Below are 26,824 nucleotides of genomic sequence, written 5' to 3' on the forward strand. Positions count from 1 at the left end.
AAACAGATCTGCTGAAAATAGAAAGCACAAGTGTAATTCTCAGGAGATAATGTTAGGACCCTCCTGTAGGGCATTTAGTAAGAGGCAGGAGGTAGGAGAAGCCCTCACTCCTATCAAGGCAAAAGTCTAAGACATGGGTGAGAGAGGCAGACAATGTCAGACGAAATACTGACATTAAGAGAATGGACTGGATTTTCACCCACCACTGAATTCAGGCACCTTCTTATTTAGAGAAGTAGAGAGAAATGATTTGTCAGGGCATTGTCTCTTAAGATATTAAAATATTTCATGGACGCTTACATTTAACTTCTATTTTACCATTGAAAACACTACAAAAACTTATCAAAATTGTCATTAAAGATAAAAAAAAAAGCAGGAACCACTCCGATACAATGTCCTATACTGTATATTGTAAAAATTAAAGATGGAATTAAAAGATCAAAACCCTTCAATCAAGATCGAAAGCAGCTGGCAACCAGCTCGAGGCAGAAGCAAGGCACAGCAATGACCAAAGACCTGCGAGGTAGCATGAACATGATGGTTCAATCAAAAACTAACAATGCCACCTTTTAAGCCCACTGTATTCAGCACATGCTTGCTTATCGCCTGTGATGTGGTAGACCTACTGCATTGCTGAAAAAAAACAACAGTAACAGGCAGAGAGATTCAGACTGCAAAGGAAGCCTGCCAAGACTCAGATTGAGAAGTAACTAGCAGGATGCATGAGCACTGAAACTATTGCAGTTAGCACAGAGTTTTCTAAAGCTTCAGCTTCACAAAGAGGCATTGGCATTGCAGCTTCCTAATAAAACAAACGTGGGAACAATTCAAGGGCCTCTTCAGAGACACAGAACCACAGTTTTCTTTTGAAAAGTCGTCTCACAATTCATTAAACCATCTATGAAGTTATAGTAACATAAACAGAAGACAGAAGAGAGGAAAAAGAACACAGGGAGAGGAAGAAGAGGAAGAGTAGGAGAAGGAAGGGGAGGAGAGGAGTGGAAGACAGGAAGGAAAGATCAGGAGGAGGAGAACCACCAATGAACAGGCCTTCTGAAAGACAACAAAGATGCCCTGTTGGGACAGGAAAGGGGAGATGGAGTGGTAGAACAGCTTCAGTGTGAGTTCAGAGAGGGCCGCTGCTTCACCCAGGGCTCTGAACATCACTATGTGAAGGCTTTCCTTGCCTTTCACCCAGAGATTCAGACCAAGTTCCCCACTCCTGGCTTCAGCATGGCCCAGCCCTGGCTGTTATGGGCATTTGGGGTGAGTGAATGTGTGTGTGTTTAAAAACCTAAAAAAATTTTACAGGACATTCGAGGCAGATATTTGGCTGCCAGTTGGGACACCCATGTCCACTATCAGAGGACTTGGGTTCAATACCCACCTCTGGTCCAGGATGTCATGTTCCTGCTAATGCAGACCCTCAAAGGCAGAAGTGACAGCTCACGTAGTGTGGTTCCAGCCACCCACATAGGAGACCTATATTGAGTTCCTGGCTCCTGGAATTTGGAGAGTGAACTGGTGGGTGGAATACATTCTCTCTCTCTCTATCTCTCTCTTTCTCTTCCTCCCTCCCCTCCTCCCTCCCTCTGTGTGTGTGTGTGTGTGTGTGTGTGTGTGTGTGTGTGTCTAAGGCCCAACCGTGAAACACAAGGGGCTTTCTAGCCATTTAAAGCATAATTGTAAGAGCACCTCCTTTTTTCCCAGAAACCTTTTATATGAGGTATACAAACTCAATGCATTTCATAAATACAACTTAAGGAACACAGTGCTTCTTCCCACCATCCCTTCCACAGAGCCAGCTTCTGGTCCAGGACGTCATGTCAGTCACTGACACTGAGCAGGGAACATCCCAACGACAGGCCCTTCTTTGATGTTTTGCATTTGATAACAACTCCTGCCTGTTTGTAAGAATTTCCCTGGGGGAAAAAATAACATTACATCATTGAAATCTGAGGCTGGATGAGGAGGTGTTTATACTCACCAACAATCTCACTAGGTTCCTTGTTATAAAGCTTTTTGTTCCAGTAAAGGAGTCTCAGGAGTGGAATGGAAACCAGGAGGACGAGGCAAATCCCAATGAACATGTGTGCGGTGAATCCTGCGAAGTCCAGGCCCTGAAAAGAGCAAAAGGGAAATGGAATGACCGATAGGCCTTTCCTCTGCACAGGCGGCAGTCAGCTCCCATGTCAGGACCAGAGAGGGATAGGTCGGGAGGAAAGGGCCATATCAGGGCTCTAGACCTTGGGTCAAGGGTCCTGAGCCCAGCACAAAGCCTTGCATTTGAAAATGTTGAAGTTTATCTTTTTCTCATGTATAAAAGTCAATCCTTACACAAAAGATAAGCCATCTTGAGAAATAACAAAAACAAGTTATCACATCTAATTCTAACCTTGGTTTGATCTGACTTCATCTTTGGACTGACGCATTCAATCCCCTAGGTTTGGTTGAAAACAGACTGGAGAGTACAGCCCTCATTCCACAGGGAACCTCGTAGCCGCCAAAGCTAAGGCTTCCCAGAGAAGCCACAGGGTCCCTGGGGGAAGCCCCTCCTTCCCTCTCATGCCTTTACCGACTACTGTGTGACTATGTACCATGGTCACCAGCTAGTTTATTTTTTCAGGGAAACTCCAGAAGTATCATTCATTTGCTTTGTTCTTTTATTAATTTGTGCTTCTATACCTTCATCAAATATGTGAAAGCAGCCCTTAACCCCCAGTGTAACAGGCAAGGCCATTGACTCCACGAAAATGTCCATTTGGTGAGAACTTGAGGTCTTTTCTGTAGTATCCATGGACCACTTGTGTCACAAAAAAGATCAGAGGCATGCCAACAAAGCACAACCATGGGAGGCCCCAGTGTGGGCGTGAGTACAGTAGTGGGGTGGGGTGGCTAAACGGGTCACAGGAAGTCAAGCTCTGCCTTGGGGGCCAACAAATCTACTTACACAGGCAGAAGGATAGCAGATCTCCTGGGACACTAGTGACGCTCCCAAGACTATACCCAAGTGGAATTAGGAAAACCACCTTACAAATGCCTGGGTTGGAAGCAGTGATTTAAAATATATTAATTATTGCTTATAGAAAAGTGGTTCATTTGTGCCCTCACCTCTAGACAAAGTCATTCACCACTTACAGCATTGCTAAAATACAACACAGCTAGAATCCATTACTAATAAAGTGTGTCAAAGTCTAGAAATTATGATATTCTTAAGTTCTTAATCTTTTGTAGTTATCTGCATATCCAATGGTTGTCTTTGAAAACAGCATTATAAGTGACAGATGGAGCTATATGGGCTCATTTATGGACAGACGGCAGGGAAACCTACAGAGAGGTGAGGCTCATGGAATACTTTGAATGGCTACACAAGAATTCATCACTTTTCTTATAATTCTTCATTGAGGTATTATCTTAAATTTTGTGTTTATTTACAGAATTCATGCTCCAGATACATGACTGGGAAGTGTCCAGAATATTTTAGGAGCTCATGAAATATTTTAATTACCCTTAAAATAAGAAGCAAAAAGTGAACTTTGGGATCAGCAAAAAAATGGTTTAAAAGTAAGATAAATGCATTTGTCTTTAGGCTGAGTCATAAAATGTAATTGTTAATATTTCTCAGAGGAAGTGGCACACAAAGGCAGAAGTATCTGTATCCTGAATAATTATTGGCCCCTATGGAATACAATCACTACAAAGTTTGCCTCGTTAGAAATAGTTGAGCAATTGAATTAAAAAATGATGAGCAGATGAAAGGGAAAAAAAAGAGGAGTAAGGAGGACCTAGGAGCACATCCACTAAAAATAACACAACACCAAGTGGAAGTATTTTGTTGCTCCTCGAGTGGTAATGGATAGATTTATCAAGTAGGAACATTGCAGAACAGAAAAGCACAAGCTGATAATTTTAAGAAACAATATAGGTAGATGCAATGTACAGCGGGATGTCAAAGTATTCACTAAACTCATTAGATGCATGTATCTGGGCCTCCCTGCTGCTGTTACACAACCCTGTAATTTCTTAGAATCCTCTCTAAAATGCTCCCAATAACAAAAACGCCCACGACCATACTTGCACCAGCAACAGTGTTTAAGCTCAGTTCTTTCTTCTCTTAAGATGCTGCTTCTACTTTGCTTCTATAAATGTTATTTTGCACTGTTTTATTTGGGGCTCTAGTCAGACATTTTCTTCTAAATTTTCCACATTGCCCTCATTTGTGTTGAAGAATGTAAAACAATCAAGGGAGGACCCTCCCAGAATAAGATTAGAACATTCGGGTTCGGTGCTGTGGCGCAGCAGGTTAATGCCCTGGCCTGAGGCGCCGGCATCCCATGTGGGCGCTTGTTCAAGTCCCAGCTATTCCACTTCCAATCCAGCTCTCTGCTATGGCCTGGGATAGCAGTGGAGGACGGCCCAAATCCTTGGACTCCTGTACCCATGTGGGAGACCTGGAAGAAGCTCCTGACTGCTGGCTTTGGATTGGCGCAGTTCCGGCCATTGCAGCCAACTGGGGAGTGAACCATCGGATGGAAGACCTCTCTCCCTCTCTCTGCCTCTCCTCTCTCTGTGTAACTCTGACTTCCAAGTAAAATAAATAAATCTTTAAAAAAAAAAAAAACGATTAGAACATTCTTGGCTTAGTAAGCTACACACATTTATGGCATAAGTGACTGAGGAAATCCTAGCCCACCAATATCATTTTATAAAAGTGTATGGTTTCATAGGCCCATGAGAGCATTTCAGGCATGGGAAGCCAAGAAACTGCAGCAAAAAAATGTTCTACGTGAAGGATCTCTATGAGAGAGACCCCAGTGGAAAGAAGTAGCCATCAAAGAAGGATATACTTTTCTCTAAAGGGAGGAGAGAACTTCTACTTTGCTTATGGCCTTGTCATCCTCTGCTGCTTTCCCAGGCACACTAGCAGGGAGCTAGATTGGAAGTAGAGCAGCCAGGACTCAAACTGGCACCCAAATGGGATGCCAGCACTGCAAGTAGCAGCTTTACCCATGAAGCCACAGTGCCAGCCCTGGGAGCAAAAAATTCACAATGCAGATTAAGAGGTGGTCAGGGCCGGCACCGCGGCTCACTAGGCTAATCCTCTGCCTGTGGCACCGGCAGCCCAGGTTCTAGTTCCGGTTGGGGCACTGGATTCTGTCCTGGTCGCTCCTCTTCCAGTCCAGCTCTCTGCTGTGGCCCGGGAAGGCAGTGGAGGATGGCCCAAGTCCTTGGGCCCTGCACCCGCATGGGAGACCAGGAGGAAGCACCTGCCTCCTGGCTTCAGATCAGCACAGCACACCGGCCGCAATGCACCAGGCTTAGCGGCCATTTGGGGGTGAACCAAAGGAAAAAGGAATATCTTTCTCTCTGTCTCTTTCTCTCTCACTGTCTAGCTCTGCCTGTCCAAAAAAAAAAAAAAAAAAAAAAAAAGAGGTGGTCAGCGAGGCAGAGCAGGAACAAGTCAAATAACACTGTCAAAGCCATGACTCAGAGAGGAAGAACATGGTGGTAGGGAAGTAGCCAAAGAAATTTCCAGTGTGTGCAGCACACAGCAGGGTAGAAAAGCCAGGCGGAGCATTCAAGTGCGTGTAAATTCCAGAGCAGGACAGGAAAGTTGTGAAGAATGTTCCAGCATGCACAGCATATGGACACAATGGCAAAGCTGTCTTTTTCTTTTTGTTTTGTTTTGTTTTCCCCAGGTATCTTTTCTTTAAGGTACACAAACTTCATGCATTTCATAAATACAAATTTAGGAACAGAGTGATTCTTCCCTCTCTATTTGCAAGATAGCACACACGCTCCCAAAGACAGTTTTCAAGTGGTGTTTAAAAGCTGCTCGTGTAGCTTTTATTGGCACTGATGAGTGTCCCTACAATGGTCATATGGGGCAAATGTCACCATTAAAAGAGGATGGTATCCCGGCTGGCCTGTTGAGAGATGAGAGGACAGCGGTTTGTTGCACGTGGGATTCCATAGTGCTGTGACTCACATTCTTCTCAGGGGGTCTGGCGCAGGTTGGGGGAGAATAGTGGATGTCCATGTGGTGGATCCTGGACACCCCACCAACCCAGTCAGTGCTGGATGTCCCACAACAGAGTCATCACAAAAGACCTTAGAGAAGTGAGCATGGTGAGTTAATGGTAGGTGGAAAGAACGTTCCACATAACTTAGTGTCTTTCCTGCCTAATCCTCAGAAAATGTGAGTGATTTTTTCAGATGTGATTTCTTGACTGTTTCAAAGCTAGTACTTATTTATTATTACATATTAAGTATTAATTTTCCTTGTAAATATTTTAAGTTAATTTCAAAGTTAGATTTTATTTCATAATTTGTCTTCTTCACATTTGAATTCATTGGTAAATAACCAAATAATGCAACATAAATATGATCATCACATTGCAACACACAGCTGTGCTGCTGTTACTGATAATGAGTTTTTCCGAATTAATTCTCCTGAATACACTGTCCTAAGAACTGTGAGTTCACTTGTGTCTCCATATAGAGGTCCCTTATCTCCAAACCATTATAAAATGAATCTTCAATAGAACAAGGACAACCCCAAGGCCATGTCCCCAGAGGATGTTCTGTGCTACAAGGCTGTGTGATGAACCTGGGCTGAGCCTCAGTATGACCAGGGGGTGCTTTGAATATTTCTTCCAAAGCTCACCTGTGTACCCAACCATCAGATTTTAAGCATCTTGAGTATCTGGATAGCATCTGTAGTATGCCATGGAGGAAACTGGGAATGGTCTGACAGATTGTGCCTTGCCTTCAACTTCTATGTGGTAGTGACCCATAGCCTGTATTGGATGATGCCCCACCATTTAAATCAGAGCATTTAGATCTGGGGCTCTAAGGGAAGACTCAAAGTGAAGCACAGTTGATGCAGTTTGTATCCAAGAAAGGCATCATGCCTAGGGTTTGACACTAATAGTAATATGATGCTCATTGGCGCAGTTCAACTGTTGCAGCACTCATTAACACATGGGCATAAATAGTAGGGAAAAAAAGAAAAATAGCAGAAATTGAAAGCCAGTCTCTAAAACCATTCTAAGCTAAAAAAATGTTTAATTAAAATAAAAATGGCCTAAGAAAATAAAGGAACCACATCCTCACTTGAACTATTTCTATACCTATTGTACTCTAATCTATTTTTTCTACTGAAGTTTAGTTTCAGGTTTTAAACTTTTGCCTTTCATTCAGTTTGAATTAAATTTTGTAGATAGCTGGAGTCGTGTAAAACCTAATTTTTTTCTGCAAATCAATACCCATTTGTTCTAGGACTGTTTTGTGGAAAATACTATCCATTGTCTACTAGATTGGCTTAGCATCTTTGTCAAAATCAGTTTTTCACGTGTGTGAGGGCCTATATTTTGGCTCCCTACTTTATTCTATATATCTATCCATCTTAATACCAATACCTGTCAGTTAAAGTGCCTTTAAAATAAATCTTGAAATAAGCTAGTACTGATCCTCCTAATTTATTTTAAGCTATTCTAGATACTTTTAATCTCTATCTGTACTTTAGGAACATCTTGTAAATTTCTACCAAAAAATGGTTTTGAGGATCATTGCATGAATCTATAGTCCATTTTGGAGAACAGTTATATATTCACTCCTCAGATCCATGAACAGAATATACCTCTTATATAGGTCTTCTTTACTATGCAATATGATATAGTTTTTAGTATACAGGCTATGTATATGTTTGATCAGATTTACCCAAAAGTATTCTATATATTGATGCTATTGTAGATTACATTTTATTTCAATTCTAAATTATTTAGTCATAGAATTCAGAAACTTGATTTTTTGTATATTGATCTCATATCCTATAATCTTTTAAATTTACTAATTTTAAGAGCTATTTTGTAGATTGAATCAGATTTTCCACATGGACAACTCTGCCACATGCAAATAAAGACTGATTTTTGGTTTTGTTTTTGTTTTTTGACAGATAGAGTAAGACAGTGAGAGAGAGAGAGAGAGAGACAGAAAGAAAGGTCTTCCTTCCATTGGTTCACCCCCCAAGTGGCCGCTATGGCTGGAGCTACACCAATCTGAAGCCAGGAGCCAGGTGCCTCCTCCCAGTCTCCCATGCTGGTGCAGGGGCCAAGAACTTGGGTCATCCTCTACTGCCTTCCTGGGCCACAGCAGAGAGCTGGACCAGAAGAGGAGCACCGGGACTAAAACCCGGCACCCATATGGGATGCTGGGGCTGCAGGCAGACGATTAACCAAGTGAGCCATGGTGCTGGCCCCTAAAGACTGACTTAATTCTTTGTTTACAAAATGGATAACTTGTATTTCTTTCCTTGTGTATCCTATAAGCTGCAGCCTCCAACAAAGAATTGAACAAGGGGCATGCATTGTGGTGCAGCAGCTTAATACAGCATCCCATCCTGGACTGCCTGCAATCAAGTGCTTCCTCTGCTTCCAATGTATCTTCCTGTCAATGTGCTTGGGAGGAAAATGATGATAGTCCAAGTATTTGGATCCCTTTCATTCATGTGGAAGACTGATGGAATTCCTGGCTCCTTGCTTTGGCCTGGCCCAGAGCTTGTAGTTGCAGGCATTTATGGAGTGAAATAGTAATGGAAGGTCTCTCTCACTCTCTCCCCAAAACCACACTCATAAGAAGAAATGAAAACAGACATCCTTGTCTTGTTTAGGATCTTACAGGAAAACACTAAATTTTCCACAATTAAGTATGATGTTGCATGTAGGTTTTCCATCAAGGTTTTTAATGTTCTCTTCTTTTTCCAGCTTACTGAGATACTTTATCAGTAATGGATATTGGATTTTGCCAAGTTTTTCTACATCTATTGAGATGATCATGTGATTTTCTCATTTAGTCCGTTAGGGTAGTAAATTACATTGATTGCTATTTAAACCTTTAAGAATTCATGGCTATTAGGTATTGATGACTACACTGTAGGCCCACCATGTTCTAGAGAATCTGGGTATAACTTGGATGCTTTGATGAAAATATATACTCCTTGGTCACCCTGGGGAACTTCTTGTTGAATTTCTTCCCTGTTGTTCTGTAACTGAGGTGTTGTGTACCATTGTTACGAAATTATATTAATAAGGACTTTCAAAGATTTCTAAAAACCTTAATTTTTCTAATCCTTACAAAAAATTTTAAGTTCTTCATCACTGAACTTCTACCACAGTTGAGAAGAATCTCATTTCTGCAGTGACGGAAGACACATCACTTTTTTCTTAATATTAGAAGAAAATTCAGTTCCGATTAATACAACTGATGTATCACAACTAAATAAACCTTGTCATCAAATAGTGTGTTTAAAAATTTATCAGAACAACCATTGAGACAATTCAGATCAGTTCAGTCTACATTAAAGGATCCCTCACCTAATATCCTACTCTTGAGATGACTAACAGCACCTACTATGAAGAGGTGATCTTCAGAATATGGATTTTCATTAACACTTAGAAAGGATTCTACCACGCTGGGAGAGTGCCAAGGGAGCATGTCCAGGACAATACTTGGTAGTTTGAAGGCAACACTACTCCCCGGTACATACCATCTTCCTCAACTCCTGGTTGGAAACAATAATGACATTGGGTGGGTCCCCAATGGCGGTGGCAGCTCCTCCAATGTTTGTGAAGATCACTTCCGCGATCAGAACTTGTCTCGGATCAAGGTTGAGCACCTCACATAATCTGTCACAAATGGAAGAAAATAAAAGTAGTGCCACTATTCACATCATGGGGGAAAAAAAGAATTGGAGTTAAACTGAACAGAAGTTCTCTTTCCCAAAGAGAACCCCACAGAGTTTTTCCAGGCTAAGCCCTGACTCTGGAGCACCCAGACAGTCCTACAATCCTCCAAGTCTCTGGATTTTCCATATCCCCACTATACACCCCTGTGAGGCCAAGCCAGGGGCTCTCACGCCTGTGTGTATGACCTGCTGAGCCAGCCCAGGTAGAAGATGCTGATAGGGGAGAACAAGAACCTGATGGTCTGGGACAAAGATCCTTCTCTGCGCATTCCCCAATGAAGCATAATCTCCAGGAAAGCAAGAACTGTGTCTTCCAGTGTCCTGCAGGCCACGCTATTGTCACAGTGCTGTCTGAAGAGTGCCCTGAAGTCACACAAAACCAATGCTCTCTGGACTGGAATGCAGTGAGTTGTTCTGCAGGAAAACGGTTGCTGCTGTCTCTGCCTTACCACATTTTCCTGCATGTAAGAACAGAGCCTCAAGCCAGAGCACACAACTGCCCTGAGACCAGCTGCGATACCCTCGGTGGAAGTGCTCTGCAAACCTTATGGTCACAGGAGTGAAGAGGAGCATCGTGGTGACGTTGTCTAAAAAGGCTGAAAGGACGGCAGCAATGAGACACAGCATGATGATCATGGTCCACACTCTTCCCCGGGACAGGTGGTAGGCCTGGGATACACACACATGCAGGAAGGAACAAGCCAAAATCAGCAGGTTCATAGAAGAGATGCTACTTTTCACTATTGATTCTAAGAAACAGGGATCCACATCAACATTGTATGATGGGTTAAAAGTTACACCCACAGAGCCCTAAGTCTGCTAAGATAAGATTATGCAGCCAGTGCCACGGCTCGATAGGCTAATCCTCCACCTGCGGCACTGGCACTGTCGCTCCCCGTCTTCGTGGAGGAACGACACAGGACCCTGCGCTGTTCTTTCGTCTGCTCGGCCCTCCCCGGGTTTGCTGCTGGTTCTTCCCGGGTTGGCTACTGTCCCTTCCACCTCCGTGGAAGGGCGGTTCCCCCTGGCCACATTCCCCACTTCCGCAGGGGAGCGGCACACCGCCAGCCGGCTCTCTCAGGGGCTGCACAGGTGTTCCCTTAGATGTTCCTCTTAGATGTTCCTGGTGCATGCCGTCTCTCTCCTCCTTTATAGTCCTCCTCCGCCAATCCTAACTCGGCTGCCCACACACCGAGCACGCTGCTCTCCAATCAGGAGCAAGTCCTACAGTTTATTGGTTGAACTGGAGGCAGCTGTGTAAAAGCTGTTTTCTTCTCTCCCAGCGCCATATTGTGGGAGAGCAGATGCATAGAATAAGTCTTAATTCCAGTAACTTAGTCTAGTCCGAATTGCTCCCCACAGATCCCCCTTTCTTTTTATTTTTTGGCGTTGATACGCGCCTGTCTTCAGTGTCCCGCGGCACACACTCTGCTCTACTTGCTAGAGTTGCCACAGGTTCTTACAAGTCCTATCAATCAGGCAAACCGAATCCGGGTCCTCTCTTCGCCATGTTGTGAGGAGGTTTTTAGGCGCTGATGCGTGCCTGTGTTCGGTGCCCTGCAGCGCATGCTCTGCTCGAGCTGCCTGCTGGTGCTTATCGCCCTAATCAGGCAGACCAAATCCAAGCTCTCTCATTGCCATGTTGTGGGGTGACTTATTGGTGTTGATTCGTGCCTATCTTCGGTGACCTGCAGCTCACACTCTGGTCGAGCTGCCCGCTGGTGCTTACCGCCTTACTAATCAGGCAGACCGAATCCAAGCCTTCTCATTGCAGTGTTGTGGGGAGGCCTTATTGATGTTAATTCGTGCCTGTCTTCAGTGACCTGCGGCGCATAAGCTGCTAGCCGCCCGCAGGTGCTCATCGCCTCACTAATCAGGCAGACCGAATCCAAGCCTTCTCATTGCAGTATTGTGGGGAGGCCTTTCTATTTCTCTACTTCTCTATCTCCGGGCATTCCTATTTCTCCCATTTTACTTCTGTCTGCCAACATTCCTATTTCTCTCATTTTACTTCTAAACTTCTGTTTCTCTTATCCCCGCGGCTTCCCGGCTGCGCCCGCCCCGAGGCTGCCTCTCGGCGGCTTTCCGGCTCTGAGCCGCTTCAGCCCGCGCCTCTCTCATCTGTGTGGCTCGGCTTTGCGCGCACACTCCGCGGTCTCGCACTTAGCCCAGCGTTCCCTATCTACTTGTGCCCCGCACGCTCTCTCTGCGCGCGGCAGCCTCCACGAGTCACACAGCGTAGCTCACGTCTCCGCCACTAGCATTCAATCCAAGTTCCCCGGGCTAGCCTGGCGAATTCAACCCAGCTCACGTCTCCTCCCCACGATTTGGCTTCCCGTCCTTTGCTCCCCGGGCTAATCAGACGGATCCCAATCTGGCTTACGTTTCTGCTTCTGGTTTCAACTTTTCGCCCCCTATTCCCAGGCTAACTTGAGAATCCCAAAGTGGCTTTCGTCTCCGCCTCGGCATGCCCCCCGCGGCTTCAATTTCCCTAACATTTTTCTCTACCCGGTATGTTTCCCCAAGCTTTCTTCCAACAATATTCCTCCCTCATTTCTCCTGGCCTCTCCCCACAGTCCGCATCCGAGTCTGTTTGTTCTAGCTTTCACTTTCACTTTCGACCTTAGAGATTTCTCCCAGCTTCCCCCCGTAGTCCGTATCTGAGTCTATGCCTAGGCTTTCAATAACTTCTTCCGGCACCTTTTTCGTCCGGCTTTTCCCTAGGCTGTTTGCTAGTCTCTCTCTCCGATATTTTCCCTAGGCTGTTTGCTAGTCTCTCTCTCCGATATTTTCCCAGTTCTTCCCGTTTCTTCCCTCCTAAGTTTGCTATCCGTCCTAGGTTTCCTATCCGAGTCACGGCACCATTATGTCGCTCCCCGTCTTCGTGGAGGAACGACACTAAACCCTGCCTAGGCTTCATATCCGAGTCATGGCACCATTATGTCGCTCCCCGTCTTCATGGAGGAACGACACAGGACCCTGCGCTGTTCTTTCGTCTGCTCGGCCCTCCCCAGGTTTGCTGCTGGTTCTTCCCGGGTTGGCTACTGTCCCTTCCACCTCCGTGGAAGGGCGGTTCCCCCTGGCCACATTCCCCACTTCCACAGGGGAGCGGCACACCGCCAGCCGGCTCTCTCGGGGGCTGCACAGGTGTTCCCTTAGATGTTTCCCTTAGATGTTCCTGGTGCATGCCGTCTCTCTCCTCCTTTATAGTCCTCCTCCGCCAATCCTAACTCGGCTGCCCACACACCGAGCACGCTGCTCTCCAATCAGGAGCAAGTCCTACAGTTTATTGGTTGAACTGGAGGCAGCTGTGTAAAAGCTGTTTTCTTCTCTCCCAGCGCCATATTGTGGGAGAGCAGATGCATAGAATAAGTCTTAATTCCAGTAACTTAGTCTAGTCCGAATTGCTCCCCACACGGCACCCTGGTTCTAGTCCCAGTCAGGGCACCAGATTCTGTCCTGGTTGCCCCTCTTCCAGGCCAGCTCTCTGCTGTGGCCCGGGAGGGCAGTGGAGGATGGCCCAAGTGCTTGGGCCCTGCACCCGCATGGGAGACCAGGAGGAAGCACCTGGCTCCTGGCTTCGGATCAGCACAGCATGCTGGCCGTAGCAGCTATTTGGGGGGTGAACCAACAGCAAAGGAAGACCTTTCTCTCTGTCTCTTTCTCTCACTGTCCACTCTGCCTGTCAAAAAAAAAAATTTTTTTTTTTAAATAAGATTATGCTGGTCAAACTAGGGACCACAGTCCCTGGACATTCTAAATCCATTTGGGCCTGCACTCTCTCTCCTTAATTGTTTTTCACAATACCCCCATGACAGGGGATTGTCACAAGGTGAGGAGCCTCAATCCCATTAATGTCATCTAGTATTTTGGTTAGACAACGTGGACTGTGTCATTTGGGCTCCATGAGACCCTAACGGCTGCTTATCTTTTGGACATGTAAGGGTATTGGCAGGAAGATGGAAGGTATTTACCTGGAATGTGCATGATACTGATCAATGATGGCAAAAAAATTATAGCTTGGTTCTATCTTTCAGAGTTTGCAAAGGGCTTTGCTGAGTAAATATTTTTTAAATAACTTTTGGCTTCAAAAAATGTCAAGCATAGAACTAGTCTTTGCACTACTAGTAATGAGATATCACATTACATTTGTTAGAATAGCTTTTTTCAAAACAAGAAAGATAACAAGTATTGGCAATGAGCAGAGGAAAGGGAACTTACACACTGTTGGTAGGAATGTAAACTGACACAGCCATTATGGAAAACAGTATACAGGTTCCTCAAAAAACTAGAGCTAGAACTACCATGTGAATCAGCAATCCCATCTCTCAGTATATATAGAAAGGGAATTAAATTAGCATGTCAAAAGGAAATCTGTACTCCCAAGCTCATGGTAGCACTATTCACAGTAGCCAAGACATGCAGTCAACATAAGTGCCTGTCAGCAAATGAATGGGTAAAGAAAATGTGGTATATACAGTGGAACACTATTCAGCCCTAAAGAGGAAGGAAATTCTTTCAAATGTGATATCGTGGGTAAAGCTGAAGACATTGTGTTCCATGAAATAAGCCAAGCACAGAAAAGCAAATATTGCATGCTGCATTCACTTACGGAAGTTTAACAAGTCAATCTCAGAAGTAAAGAGCAGAACGGCAGCTACCAGGGGCTGGCAGGGTCAGGAGGGAAGAGAATGAGGAGCTTCTCATGAAAGGGCACCAAGTTTCAGACAGAGGACTAGGTTTTGAGATCCAGTGTATAGAAGAGTAACTATGAAAGGTCTTCAAAAGGTTTGTGGAAATGCATATAATGAAAAACCTGTACATGGAGTTCAAACCTTGTAAAATCGAAATAAACTTCTTTTTTGATACTACACTCCACAGACTTTGGAGGGCACCTCTGTACAGTTAACAATAATGTATTATATATTTCAAAATTACTAAAAGCACATTTCAAATGCCTTACCATAAAAAAGAGAGGCAAACAAAATGATGCATACATAAATTAGTTTGATTTAGCCATCCCACATGTGTACATGTGAGGGTGCTTCCAAAATTTCATGGAAAATCCATGAACTTTTTGAAGCCCCTTCATGTGTTTGTGCATATTCATCTATATTTATAAACATCGTACCATACCCCATGCATGTATATAATTATAATTTGTTAATCAATATAATATTACTAATAAACTTTTAAAATAAGACCTTTAAGGGATTTTTAAAAACAAGTATGCTTTTCTCTAACTTAAAAAAGAATGAGTCTGTGTATGATCAATATTTAGATAGTAATCATTAAAGTTCTTCATCAAAAGACAAAATAATCAGAGGCTAATGCCTTAAAATATTTAAATGCTCTAACATGCAAAATAATGTTTGATGTGTAGCTCTCATCAGCTGATTCAAATAATATTATGCAAATATTCACCCTGACTACTCTTTTCCTTGATAGCCTTCTTCATGTATTAATGCAGAAGCTGAAAGAGTCACTCAGAAACATACAACTTAGCACAGCAACTGTAACCAGCATTGCAAAAGCAATTTGGAAAAACAAGATGGAATTTTAAACATTTCTTTAAAGAATAGTTTTGATTCACTACAATTATAAAATCAGAGAAGCAAACACAGCAGCTATTAGTGCACAACAATTAAATGCAACATCACACTTACCTTTACAGCACAATAATCAAAAAATCCAGTTTCTGAAAATATGGCTACAAGGATCATCTATGAAGAAAAGAGGGAAAAAAGACCAGGAGCATCTTACAGCAAGTTGAGACATCAGAGGCATCAGCCACACGTTTGAACTGTGAGCTCTGGAAGCTCCTCAGCCTCTTGGTTAAAAACCACTAATTCTTAGTGTAACCCACCTACTAATTCTTTGAATAGAGGCTCTTGCTAGTGGTTTTGTACCACTTGTTTTGTCCAGGAATTTTCTCCCAAGGTACATTATCATCCTATCTAATCTTTACACTAAATACCAGGTGTTATTACTCTCTGCCTTAACAACCAGGAAAAGAGGATCAGAGAGATGAAGAAGCTTGCTCACAGCCACAGAGCTGGAAGCAGGGAAGGAAATGGGCCAGTATGAGACTTTCTGCACCTGTCTACACAAGCAGTGCTTACATGTTTTAAGAGGGAGTGTAAAACTGGGTTAAATGTTGTTTCTGAAAATAAATTGATTTTTGTCACCAATTTGATTGCACATAAAAATAACAACAGTTTTGTTAGAAATTTATTCCCTGGATTCTCAATGAAGCCAGAATGCCTACACACTAACTTGTGTTTCTTTCTACTGATGACAATGAGCTGGTGAAAGCAACCAGTCTTAATGCTAATAAAAAGTAACGTCCCATTCATTTCTGAATTTAATCAATCAGAGATTTTTAAGCAGCCTGAATTTCCTGGAAGAGTCTCTATTTCATCTCCTAAAATGGAAATTATCATATGTTAAACTGGTAATGACAAGATACAGTTTCACACTCTGTTTCTGCCACTTAGGAGCAGTTCAGCTTTAAGCAAATATATATATATATATATATATTAATTAATCCTTCTTTATTTCCCTCCCCTTACCTTTTAATGTTCTGTACCTTGTAAGACTGTTATGGAAATTTGCCAAAATTCCATAAATTAAAGTAGTTCTTAAATAGTAGGCCCAATATTGGCTTTCAAATAAACTATGCAAAAAATTCCCAATGAAAGTTTTGATTCAGTACAAATACCTTCCTTGTCTAGGGTAACCACCAGTGTCCATCCTGACCAAAAAGGCCTGAGGGGCTATTTGTAGAACATGTTACCTCACACAACAATGAAAGGTGCACACAAGCATGAGCAAGCAGAGATGTGAGTGGATATCTGTGTGGTCTTTCCTTTGTTGTCACGGGGGTTTGCTCCACACATTTGCTGACAGAGCCACACAAGAGACACTGGGACTCAGGAACCCAGATACTGAGGAAATGGGGCAGGAACCTGGTTATGGAGACTTTCATTGTACTCCTATAGTTACTGAATCATAGAAATTACATTCTTATTAAACCTGACTTCAGTTGAGGAAAAAGAAACCATGGTTATGGGCCAAATTATGACACACACTGCTCCCCAAAACCTGTATGTTGAAGTCCTAGCTCTCAACACTTCAGCCTGTGACTGCACAGGTCTTTTCTAAGAGCGGTAATGAAGAGATAGGTAAAGACCTAATGAGGTAATAGTGTTCAAATGATGTTCTATGATATAGCTGGCTCCAATAACTCTGGAGTCTTTATAAGAAGAGGTTAGGGCACAAACACAGGTCACATGAAGACACAGGGAGAAGACACTATCTACAAACCCAGGAGACAGGCCTCAGGGAACACTAACACTGCTGACACCTACATCTTGGACTTGTAGCCTCCATACGTGTGAGGAAATAAATTTCCAGAGGCCGGCACTGTGGTGCAGTGGGTAAAGCTGCTGCCGGTAGTGCTGGCATCCCATATGTGTGCCGTTTCAAGTCCCGGCTGTTCTACTTCCTATCCAGCTCTCTGCTATGGCCTGGGAAAGCAGTAGAAGATAGCCTGAGTCCTTGGACCCCTGCACCCACATGGGAGACCCAGAAGAGGCTCCTGGCTCCTGACTTCAGATCAGCACAGCTCTAGCCATTGCAGCCAATTGGGGAGAGAACCAGTGGATGGAAGCCCTCTCTCTCTCTCTCTCTCTCTCTCTTTCTCTCTCTGCCTCTGCTTCTCTCTCTGTGCAACTCTGACTTCCAAATAGATAAATAAAATCTTTAAAAAAAAAAAAAAAGAAATTTCCACTGCTTAACTCACACAGACCAAGGTGCTTGCTATAGCAGCCTGACCAAGCTAATACACCATTGTTCACTTAATTTTCTTTCTTATAAATACTTAGACAGCTGACATGTCTCCTTACTTCCATCCAGATGCCCAAACCCAATGTACTTCTCTAGACCCAATACAAATTACTTCCTCTGTCAAGCCTGGGTTCAGAGCATTGGCCGCCCCACATGCTACCCATAGAGAGCAACAGCATTACTTTGGGTCACACTAAAGCCTACAGCAGTGCTCTCTCTCTTCCTCTCCGTCTCCTGGCTACTCTGTCTCTGTCTCTCTCTTATGCTCTCCTTCCTCCTCTTTTCCTTCTTCACCCCTTCCCTCCAGTCCGTTGGGTTCCCCCAGTAAACTCTTTCCCTTACTCTGGTGTTTGGTGTGTTTTTGTGGCAGCCTTACGTTGGTGCTGTGACCCGGATCCAGGCTCCCCCAGTGACTTTGCTCTCCCTTCGGGGCTCTCTGAGCTGCTCTGGGGTCCTGAATTTCCACCAGTCACAAAACACACCCCTAGAACTCCTTCCACAGCACTGAACGCTCCGTGATCTCCATCCACACACTGGCCTTTCAAATTCTGATAAGACACAGAATGGGAAATTCTCACAGCGACTTCTACTTCAAGTTGTGGTTCTACTCTTGTCTACTCATCTAAAAGTCCTAGCTCTTGGCACCAACCACAACTTCCAAAGGCTTTTAGTCTCTACGGATGCTGTGTCTGGGCAACAGTGGGTGTGGGTGAAGACTCAACCTTCTGTTTCCCATCTACAGGCTAAGCCCTGGGTTCCAGTGGGCACTTGGGTGATGACCCCGCCTTCTGCTCCCATATCCTCTCATTAGTCAGATGGCCAGGATTTCAAGGATCGACCGATCTGACTCTATAGGTTGCAATGGGAACTTTCTCTTCCTGTGTTCCATCCGATTCTCCTCTTGGTAGCCTCCTAAGTAATATGGTCCCTCCCAAACTGGCTCCAGCCCACAAACGTCGATGCCTCATCTTTCTCTGTAATTGAGCATGGCCCATGTATGACCCTAACAGACAATCAAAGTGGCCCCTCCATGGTATATCTGACCCTGATAACATTCAAGATCTTTATCACTTCTGCGAGTGTTCAGGAAAATGGAAGGAGATCCCGTATGCTCCAGCTTTTTCTATCTTCAATCTAAACCTTCTATGTGTACTTCCTGCTCTTTGGCCCAGATCCTGTTGGCCTCCAAAGTTTCTACTAGAGCTCAAAGGCCTGAGCCAAAACCTCTGCCTACTACGTTTGCGGCCCCAACTCTTCACTGTCTCGGTTCATTGTACCTCCTCCTCCCACCCAGGAATTCCGACATTATCTTAGAACCAGGCTTGGTCCAAAGTCTACTCTCCCTGTCTTATCAATGACCCTCCAGCAAGTTTGGGAATGGCTGTCTCCACACTTTCACTCTCCAGCCCTTGTCCTCCAACTGGTCTTTGCCCCTCCCTTTCTTGTTCCAGTTCTACCATAAGAATAGCAAGAGAATGGTAATCCCATCCTTTTGAGCTCCCTGCTTATTGAGAAACAAATTAGGTATCCCACCCTTCTGATGGCTCTTTTGTTTTATCATGAGCAAGCCAGAAAGGAAAATCAGGTCTTTTGACCTCCACTTCTTGTCTTGTCTCTGGCCCACCATCACCTTTGGGAACTGTGTTGCAGCTGCCTGAACCTTTTTTTCAGAGGCAGTCCCAAGTGGCTGACTGACTATGATGTCATGGTCCTAAGGTGTTTTTAGTGTAAAAAAAAAAAAAAAAAAAAAGCAACTGTAACTAGACACTGAGTTTGAAGAAATTTCTCTCTTCAAATCTAGGAAGATCACTACCTTTCAAAATATTGCTTTGTAACTTGCTGGACTTATTTTGCAATTTATTTTAACAGGTTTCCAGGTAATCAGTACTCAATGAAACAGCAATGAGTAATTAGTATTTGTTTTAGATGAATACAATTTTAATTTTAATTGAATTCAGATAGAGATATAATATCAGCATCTTAAGTCATTTAGGTGTAACTGCTAATTTAAATTGAGTAAAGGCAAATGAGATAAATGCATCTAAATGTAAACTTTGGTAAATTCAGCATGTTATATTCTATAGAAAAACTATTTGGGTTTAACAAATATGTTTTCATAAACTGTCCATAAAAATAGTTCAACACTGCTTAAAATAACTCAGGCTGAAATTTGACGTGTTACCTTATTTAAATCTATTATGTTTTCTTGACATCTCTGCTAAATTCTAATTGTTTAAAAACAGCTGAGTTTTTTATTAAGAGCTATGGGTTATTTAAATATATGCTTATTATAAAACATTTGAATAATCACCTTGTAACAATGATCAAATTTGGTCTATATTATGTCATGATGTTAAGGGATCTTATTTCAACAAGATATTTTAAGCCTTCTAAGCATCCTTGACAGGCATTCAAAAAATAAAAGTTCCAAAGAATTTAGATTTTGAAATTTCCAGTAAATTTGGACTTTGATTTTTCCAGTTTGGATGTATGTCTCTCATCTTGTAGAGACACCAACTAATCGGGCTATTTGGATTATGTTAGAAGTACTGTCAAGATGTAAAGTGGTGCTAAATTTTATATTTTTATAATATAAAATGCTACTGATATAAATGTCTGATCTTGTGTTTCTAGACATGATGGTTATCTTAATGAGAAAACCCTAGAGGCCTAAAAGGGTTAAATGCTTTGCAAAATCCTACAGGTGCTTTCAAAAATACTGTGTGAAGTAAGCAAGTGCCTCTTGTTGGGTAATGAGTTTATAATTTTAAACATGGTTATTTAAAGTCTTTTGTCATCCACAGGTTTGTATAGGTTCCAATGGACTTTTTTTTTTTTTTTTTTTTTTTTTTTGACAGGCAGAGTGGACAGTGAGAGAGAGACAGAGAGAGAAAGGTCTTCCTTTGCCGTTGGTTCACCCTCCAATGGCCGCCGCTGCAGCCGGCGCACCGCGCTGATCCGATGGCAGGAGCCAGGAGCCAGGTGCTTTTTCCTGGTCTCCCATGGGGTGCAGGGCCCAAGCACCTGGGCCATCCTCCACTGCACTCCCTGGCCATAGCAGAGAGCTGGCCTGGAAGAGGGGCAACCGGGACAGAATCCGGCGCCCCGACCGGGACTAGAACCCGGTGTGCCAGCGCCGCAAGGTGGAGGATTAGCCTATTGAGCCACGGCGCCGGCCTCCAATGAACTTTTTCCAGCCACATATATTGTATTCAGTGCTTTGGGATAACTCTGTAAACAGATGAAGCCAATAATGCATTACAGGTACCAACTGAGAGAAAATATGGTTAACTGAGGTTACTAAGAGCAGAAAATAATTTGAATCAATTGGTAATTTACAAAAAGGAGTTACATATTTTTAAAAAAACTATTATTTAAACTGCTTTATTGTTCTAGCTTGTGTGTTATATGTGTATATATTGTATGTCTACATGGGAAAATTTATTAAGAGCTTTGTTTTAATTGGTTTCTAGATAAAAGATTGCTCATCAATTTAAATGGCTAAAAGTAATCAAAGAGAATATTTTGATTCATGTGACCTGAATCTCTGTATCAGATGTTTTAAATCTGTTGGTAGAAACTAAAAGCATTTTTATATGCTTGTGCTTGAATTTGCTGGTTAAACAAGCTACACCATGTTAGAAATTCAAGAGATGCTTCCAAAGACATATATTCTTAAAATTTATGGAAGGAATTGAACCTTCTGGTAAATGTTTTCCTAAGTTGTTATTCAATGATTGAAATTGTTTGCCAAGTTTTCACTTGATATTGCTATTGTCAGTAAGCAATCTGGGATTTGCTCCCTCATTTCTCTATTCCCTTTGAGGTAGGAAACTAATTCTATTCTGAAGGACTCTCCAAGATGCACAATTTGATCTTTATATCTTATAAAAGCGATGGCTAACATTTTCTGTAATAGCATAGCTAAAGTGAAAGCTTAAATTATAATTTCACAACTAGACTTACTTTCCCATGGGCACAGTAAACAGGCAAAGCCTCCTTCTCAGACCAAACAAAGGGAGAGAAAGTTTTAAACTGAGCATATAATTTTCCTCATGGGCATTGTCTACCTCAGAAAAACCACTACCAGAACATGTCTGTGATGACAGACTTCTAATTTAGGCCACCAAAGATTAGATAGGACTTGAGCACCACCTTGACTTGCATCCTCTGGTCTGCTTTAACAAAACCAGGAGGAAAAGAAAGCTAGGCATCAGAAGCAATGTAAAGTTAGGTGGCAGGCCTATTAAAGACTGCTCTGTACAGCGATCTGCCCTCAAAGAGACCCAACAAGCCAGTCCACTGCATTGGTTTTCGATGTGGAAAGCCAGGACTTCAGCAGAAGTCAGCTTATGAAGAGCCCTGGCAGCCCTGCCAGCCAAGAGCTGGATCACTAGAAATGGAACTGCCCTGGAGTCAAAGGACGCCTAGGTCAGAGCCACAGGTCTTGCTGCCTCCAAGCTGAAAAGCTCTTCACTTGGCCCAGCTTCCAAGGTGACCATTGCTGCTGAGGGGATGGCCAAGTAGGGTCAGTGACATTGCAGGCAGAACTACAAATTTCCTATTAGAGATACCACTTGCCCTTACCTGGCCAGCTCACCTCCCAGGCCAGCTAGGTAATGGAATACAACAGGGTATCTTCCCCAAAGAGGTTCACACCTCCCTTATGATGCACCCCATGTGAAGAGATAGATAGGTCTGGGCCTCATAACTGACAAGGCCTTAAAGCCCACCAGATTATTATCAAGCCCCTTCTGTCAGTTTCTATTTGCCTCTCAATCAGAAAACTTAGTTGTGGCTTAGATAGCACCTTTCTTAGGTCTTTTAGTAATGACTCTGTCCTTTGTTCTAGACCCTGTCTAGCCCACTTGGGGCCTCATTCCTTTGTAATCATAGCCTCTACTCTTACATCAATGGCTCTACTCCCAACCTGTGTATATTAATAGTCCTTTCCCCCACTTAATGTTGTATGATTATTCAGAATTTCTCTACAGACAAACCCCTCTACCCACAAAAGTTGAGTGGACCTTTTCCCAGGCTTGGTTGAGATCAGCTTTAAAGCACATCCATCAAACTGTCCTCACAAGGGTCCAGAGAACCCCCCTCATTTCCTCTCCTCTATGAAATCTTCTCATTATCTGGTTAATGCCACTCTTAAGATCATTGGTTGCTATTCTCACCCTGTCTTTTATACTACTGTGTCTGCTTAAGTGTTTACAGGAGTTGATAATGGAATGAACCAAGGCCTTCAGCAACCCAGTGGTCAACCAAATGCTGCTACAGGGATATACTCAGCTCCCCACCCAGGAGACAGTGGCTTGAGACATCACGCCATGCCAGTGAAGGGTATCTCATCGCCTCTTGTCAGCAGGAAGTAGCTCTAAAGATATATCACCATCCCTCTACCCCTCCTGGACCTTTGGGACTAATGTAATCTCATACTACTCCTGCTTTACAAAAAACAAAAGTGGGGAATGTTAGTAAAATGGCACAGTCTTATCTATGGTGCGATCTACACCCTAAGCTCTAGCCCCCGCCGCCATTACTGGAAGCCAGGTAGCCACATGGCCCAACTACCGGTGTCAAGTTCCACCTTTGTACTAATGAAACTCACAGTTCCTACTTCCCTGCCCACCCCCTGGGCAAAGTTTTTAAATGACCTGTTCCTGACCACGTGGCTCACTTGCTCTCTCTCTCTCTTCCTCTCTGTCTCTGTCTCTCTCTTACACTCTCCTTCCCCCTTTTCCTTCTTCGCCCCTTCCCTCCTGTCTGTCAAGTTTCCCCCAATAAACTCTTTCCCTTAAAAAAAAAAAAAGCCTACAGCAGCAGAGCCTTCCTTCATGGTGGCCAGCCTTGAAGAGGGTGGGCAAAAAACACTAGCAAGAAAAACGATGACATATACATATACATATACATATACATATACATATACATATACACATACACATATGGTGACCTTGTTTTCATAAGGTGGGATCTTCCAGCCCAGGGACGATGAGACCTGCTCACTTGACAATTTTGAGTTCTCTTCAAGAATGCATAAGCCACTCCCACTGCTGTCTAGGGCCTTGCCAAATTCCATTTATTCTTGTTAAATTGGTTTATGACTCATGTCCTATATTAATCCATTTGTGCATTTAAAGTTTCTTTCCAACAAGTTGACTTACTGACATGCCTCATAGCACACAGCACAGAGTGGCCACTTCATAATATGATAAATTAACAAACACCTGAACTACAACTCAGAGGTTATTTCTCCCTTTATATAATTAAAGGTACTTTTCCAATCACTGAAACTTCTATATGGCTCATTTATTTGGAACATTCCATTTTTATTTTAATGGAAGTAACAAATAAAATGCTGACTTTTCCAAGTGGCAATATTATTTAATTGTCAGACCTTAAAATGAAATTCTCCAACTAACTAAACAAGGCTTAAATCATTCTATTCCTCCTCAAGAGGATTTAGATAGACCTACACTAACACTTTCCAATCAAGCCCTAATTGTCAAGAGGCCCGGAATCTTTAATATAATGAAGGGTTATCAGCAGCCAAGGCAAAAAAGAAGAACCCAGGTTACAGCAGACTTACAGCCATGTCCCACTGGGAGGACTATAATTACCATGCCAAACAGCAGGGCCAGGGTCTCAAAATCGATCCACTCCACCACGTGGGTCAGACTGGGTCTCTGCAATCAAAGCACAAATTTGCCAATTAATCCTGTGCATCACCCTCCCAAGGATAAGCTCTAAAAATGTGTTACCTTTTGCAAATCCACTCATTGGACTCATTGGAAACTGCATTCACTTGCCTTTGAAATTAAATCATATCATTGCTGGAAATACTCATGACCCAACGCATCTGCAACGTCAGATCTATGCACTTAGCACTACATTTTTTTTAATTCTATCCCTTGGCAACTCTAGGGAGAACTGTGGTCTGAATTACAAAATTGACCCTTAAGGTTGCATTCTCACTAGACACTACATGTATCTCTTCCTTAGTATAATAATGAGGCCAGGTGACAACTTGGATAAACATCTCTCCTAATTTCCGTGTGCCCACTTACTCCACTCCTAGGCCACAAAGAATGAGGAGTGGAGTGTTTAATGATGGCACAGAGTCTAGCTTCTAGAACAGGGAAGCATGGTGAGTGGCTCATGGGTTTTCTGCAGCATGTTCTTGCCATATTAAGTATTAGACTACTATGGCAGTACTCCTTAATCATTAATAAAAATAACAACAATTTTATATCTAAGTGTTAGGGTTCTGGGACATTTTACCTTTAGGGTTATCATTTGCTTATGCCACTTGTAGACAACAAAATGTTCAAGTTACTGCTACTTCCAAGCTAAGCCAACCTTCAAAGGATAAATTAAAAATAACTAACTCAACATTTTCAACATAACTTTTAAATTAGTTCTTATTCTTTGGCTGATTTAACGGCCTCTACTTTCAGTGTTCAGAACAGTCCTTGAATTCCATAGAGTTGTTTTCAAATCCAGTTCTGTGTGCTGTCAACTTGGGTTTAGTTTGATTCCAGCACTGCCCTTCAAACAGCTCTGGGCCTTTATCTTCAGTGGGCACCTAGCCTCTCTTGCTTCCCAACATTTGTCCCCATGTTCCTGCCAGATGGGTTACAAACAGACCACAGTAGGACATCATTCCCTTCATATATACATCTCCAGGGGCCTCAACCCCACAGTCTGCTACCCTTCTGTTTCCCAAAAGCTGACAAGAGTATATCTAGCTCTAATACCACTAACCTACACAGCTCTGGGAAAATGAATAGTCATAATGAGCCTTTCCTATACCAAAATAGGGAACAGAAGCCCTGGGATGTATATGTATGTACATGTGTGTTTGTGTATGTGATAAAAGCAAAAACAAGCCAATCATTGATGCCTCTAGATCACACCTCTAGCATGGTTCTTTTGAAAAACTGTCCAAGGAGCTTGTAACATAGTGAAAAATGTCACTAAACCTAAATCCTCAGGTGTCTTCAAGTCTTACATTCTAGTAAGTGGTAAATCAAGAATTCTCAATGCTTCAACTTACATCACCAATCACAGCCAGTGCTGCCAATGCTGCAAGGGAACCCAACATGGCTGCCAAGGTTCTGTGAACAATCTGGAAAGAAATATAGAAATTACTTCACCCCAGTACACCAGGGATTTACCACACATGAAGTAGAGGCTTGTATTGGGACCAGTATTGAGGCACACAACAGGTTAAGCTGCTGCTGGCAGCTTATATGAGCACCAGTTCAAGTACTGGCTGCTCCACTTCTTATCCAGCTCCCCGCTAATGCACCTGGGAAGGCAGCAGAATATGGTCTTAGGCATGGTCCCTACTACTCACATGAACGACCCAGATGAAACTCTAAATTCCTAGCTTCGGTCTGGCTCAGCCCTGGCCATTTCAGCCATTTGGAGAGTGAACAAACAGATGGAAGGTATATGTGTGTGTGTGTCTGTGTGTGTAACTCTGTCTTTTAAATAAATGTCTTCTTTTAAAAAATCTTGTGTTGACATGAGTACCTGCCAGTGTCTGTCATTGTATAGCCTATCTATTAAAATGACAAACAAGTCACAGGTCTTAATGTTCCAGGGTCTTGTATACCCCATAAACTCATACAACCAACAACAACACATGTACCTTCTAAATAAAGCTATTTTTGTTTCCTGAATAATTAGAAATCCCTAACAAAACAGTAGAAGGCTGAACAAAGCATGTTCTGCAAGAAATCTTGCAGTAAATTGTCATTAATTATTTACTATATACTCCCTAGGCAACTGGACTATTAGTTCAACAACATAAATCAATTCTTCCCAATTACTGAGACTATTATTAAACCAAAGGTACACAGCCAAACAATTAATCTAATTGAGACTTCAGTGTTGCCACTGAATCATGAAAGCATCTTTTCTATTTAATTATAGTTCAAATGGAAGTGGAATTTCTAAGATAAAATATGAGGAAAGCCAAAGATGTGGAGTAATTAGAGACACCCATACATTGCTAGTGAGAGTGTAAAATAGTGTACACTGTGAGAAACATTTTGGTAGTTTCTTTAAAACTTAGACATAAATTTATCATATGATTCATTAATTCTACAAGGAATCTACCCAAAAAAAGTGAAAACATAAAGCCAGCTGAGACATGAATGTTCATAGCAACATTATTCAAAATAGATGAAAACTAGAAACATTCCCAATGTCCATTCATAG

At 42.7% G+C, this 26,824-nt stretch overlaps 1 protein-coding gene across 2 annotated transcripts in view; it reads right to left on the reverse strand.

The window, feature by feature from the left end:
- Positions 1-26,824, reverse strand: part of OCA2 (OCA2 melanosomal transmembrane protein) — a 370,248-nt gene that overhangs the window by 200,851 nt on the left and 142,573 nt on the right. For both annotated transcript variants that reach the window (XM_017348348.3, XM_008269748.4), the window contains exons 10-15: positions 25,653-25,724; positions 24,217-24,282; positions 15,412-15,468; positions 10,290-10,414; positions 9,548-9,686; positions 1,988-2,120 (exon numbers count right to left, since the gene is read on the reverse strand). In XM_017348348.3, coding sequence (XP_017203837.1) covers positions 1,988-2,120; positions 9,548-9,686; positions 10,290-10,414; positions 15,412-15,468; positions 24,217-24,282; positions 25,653-25,724 — 592 coding nt within the window. The remainder of the gene's footprint in view (positions 1-1,987; positions 2,121-9,547; positions 9,687-10,289; positions 10,415-15,411; positions 15,469-24,216; positions 24,283-25,652; positions 25,725-26,824) is intronic.

Source organism: Oryctolagus cuniculus, chromosome 12 (assembly GCF_964237555.1).
Source record: "Oryctolagus cuniculus chromosome 12, mOryCun1.1, whole genome shotgun sequence".
NCBI lineage: Eukaryota > Metazoa > Chordata > Mammalia > Lagomorpha > Leporidae > Oryctolagus > Oryctolagus cuniculus.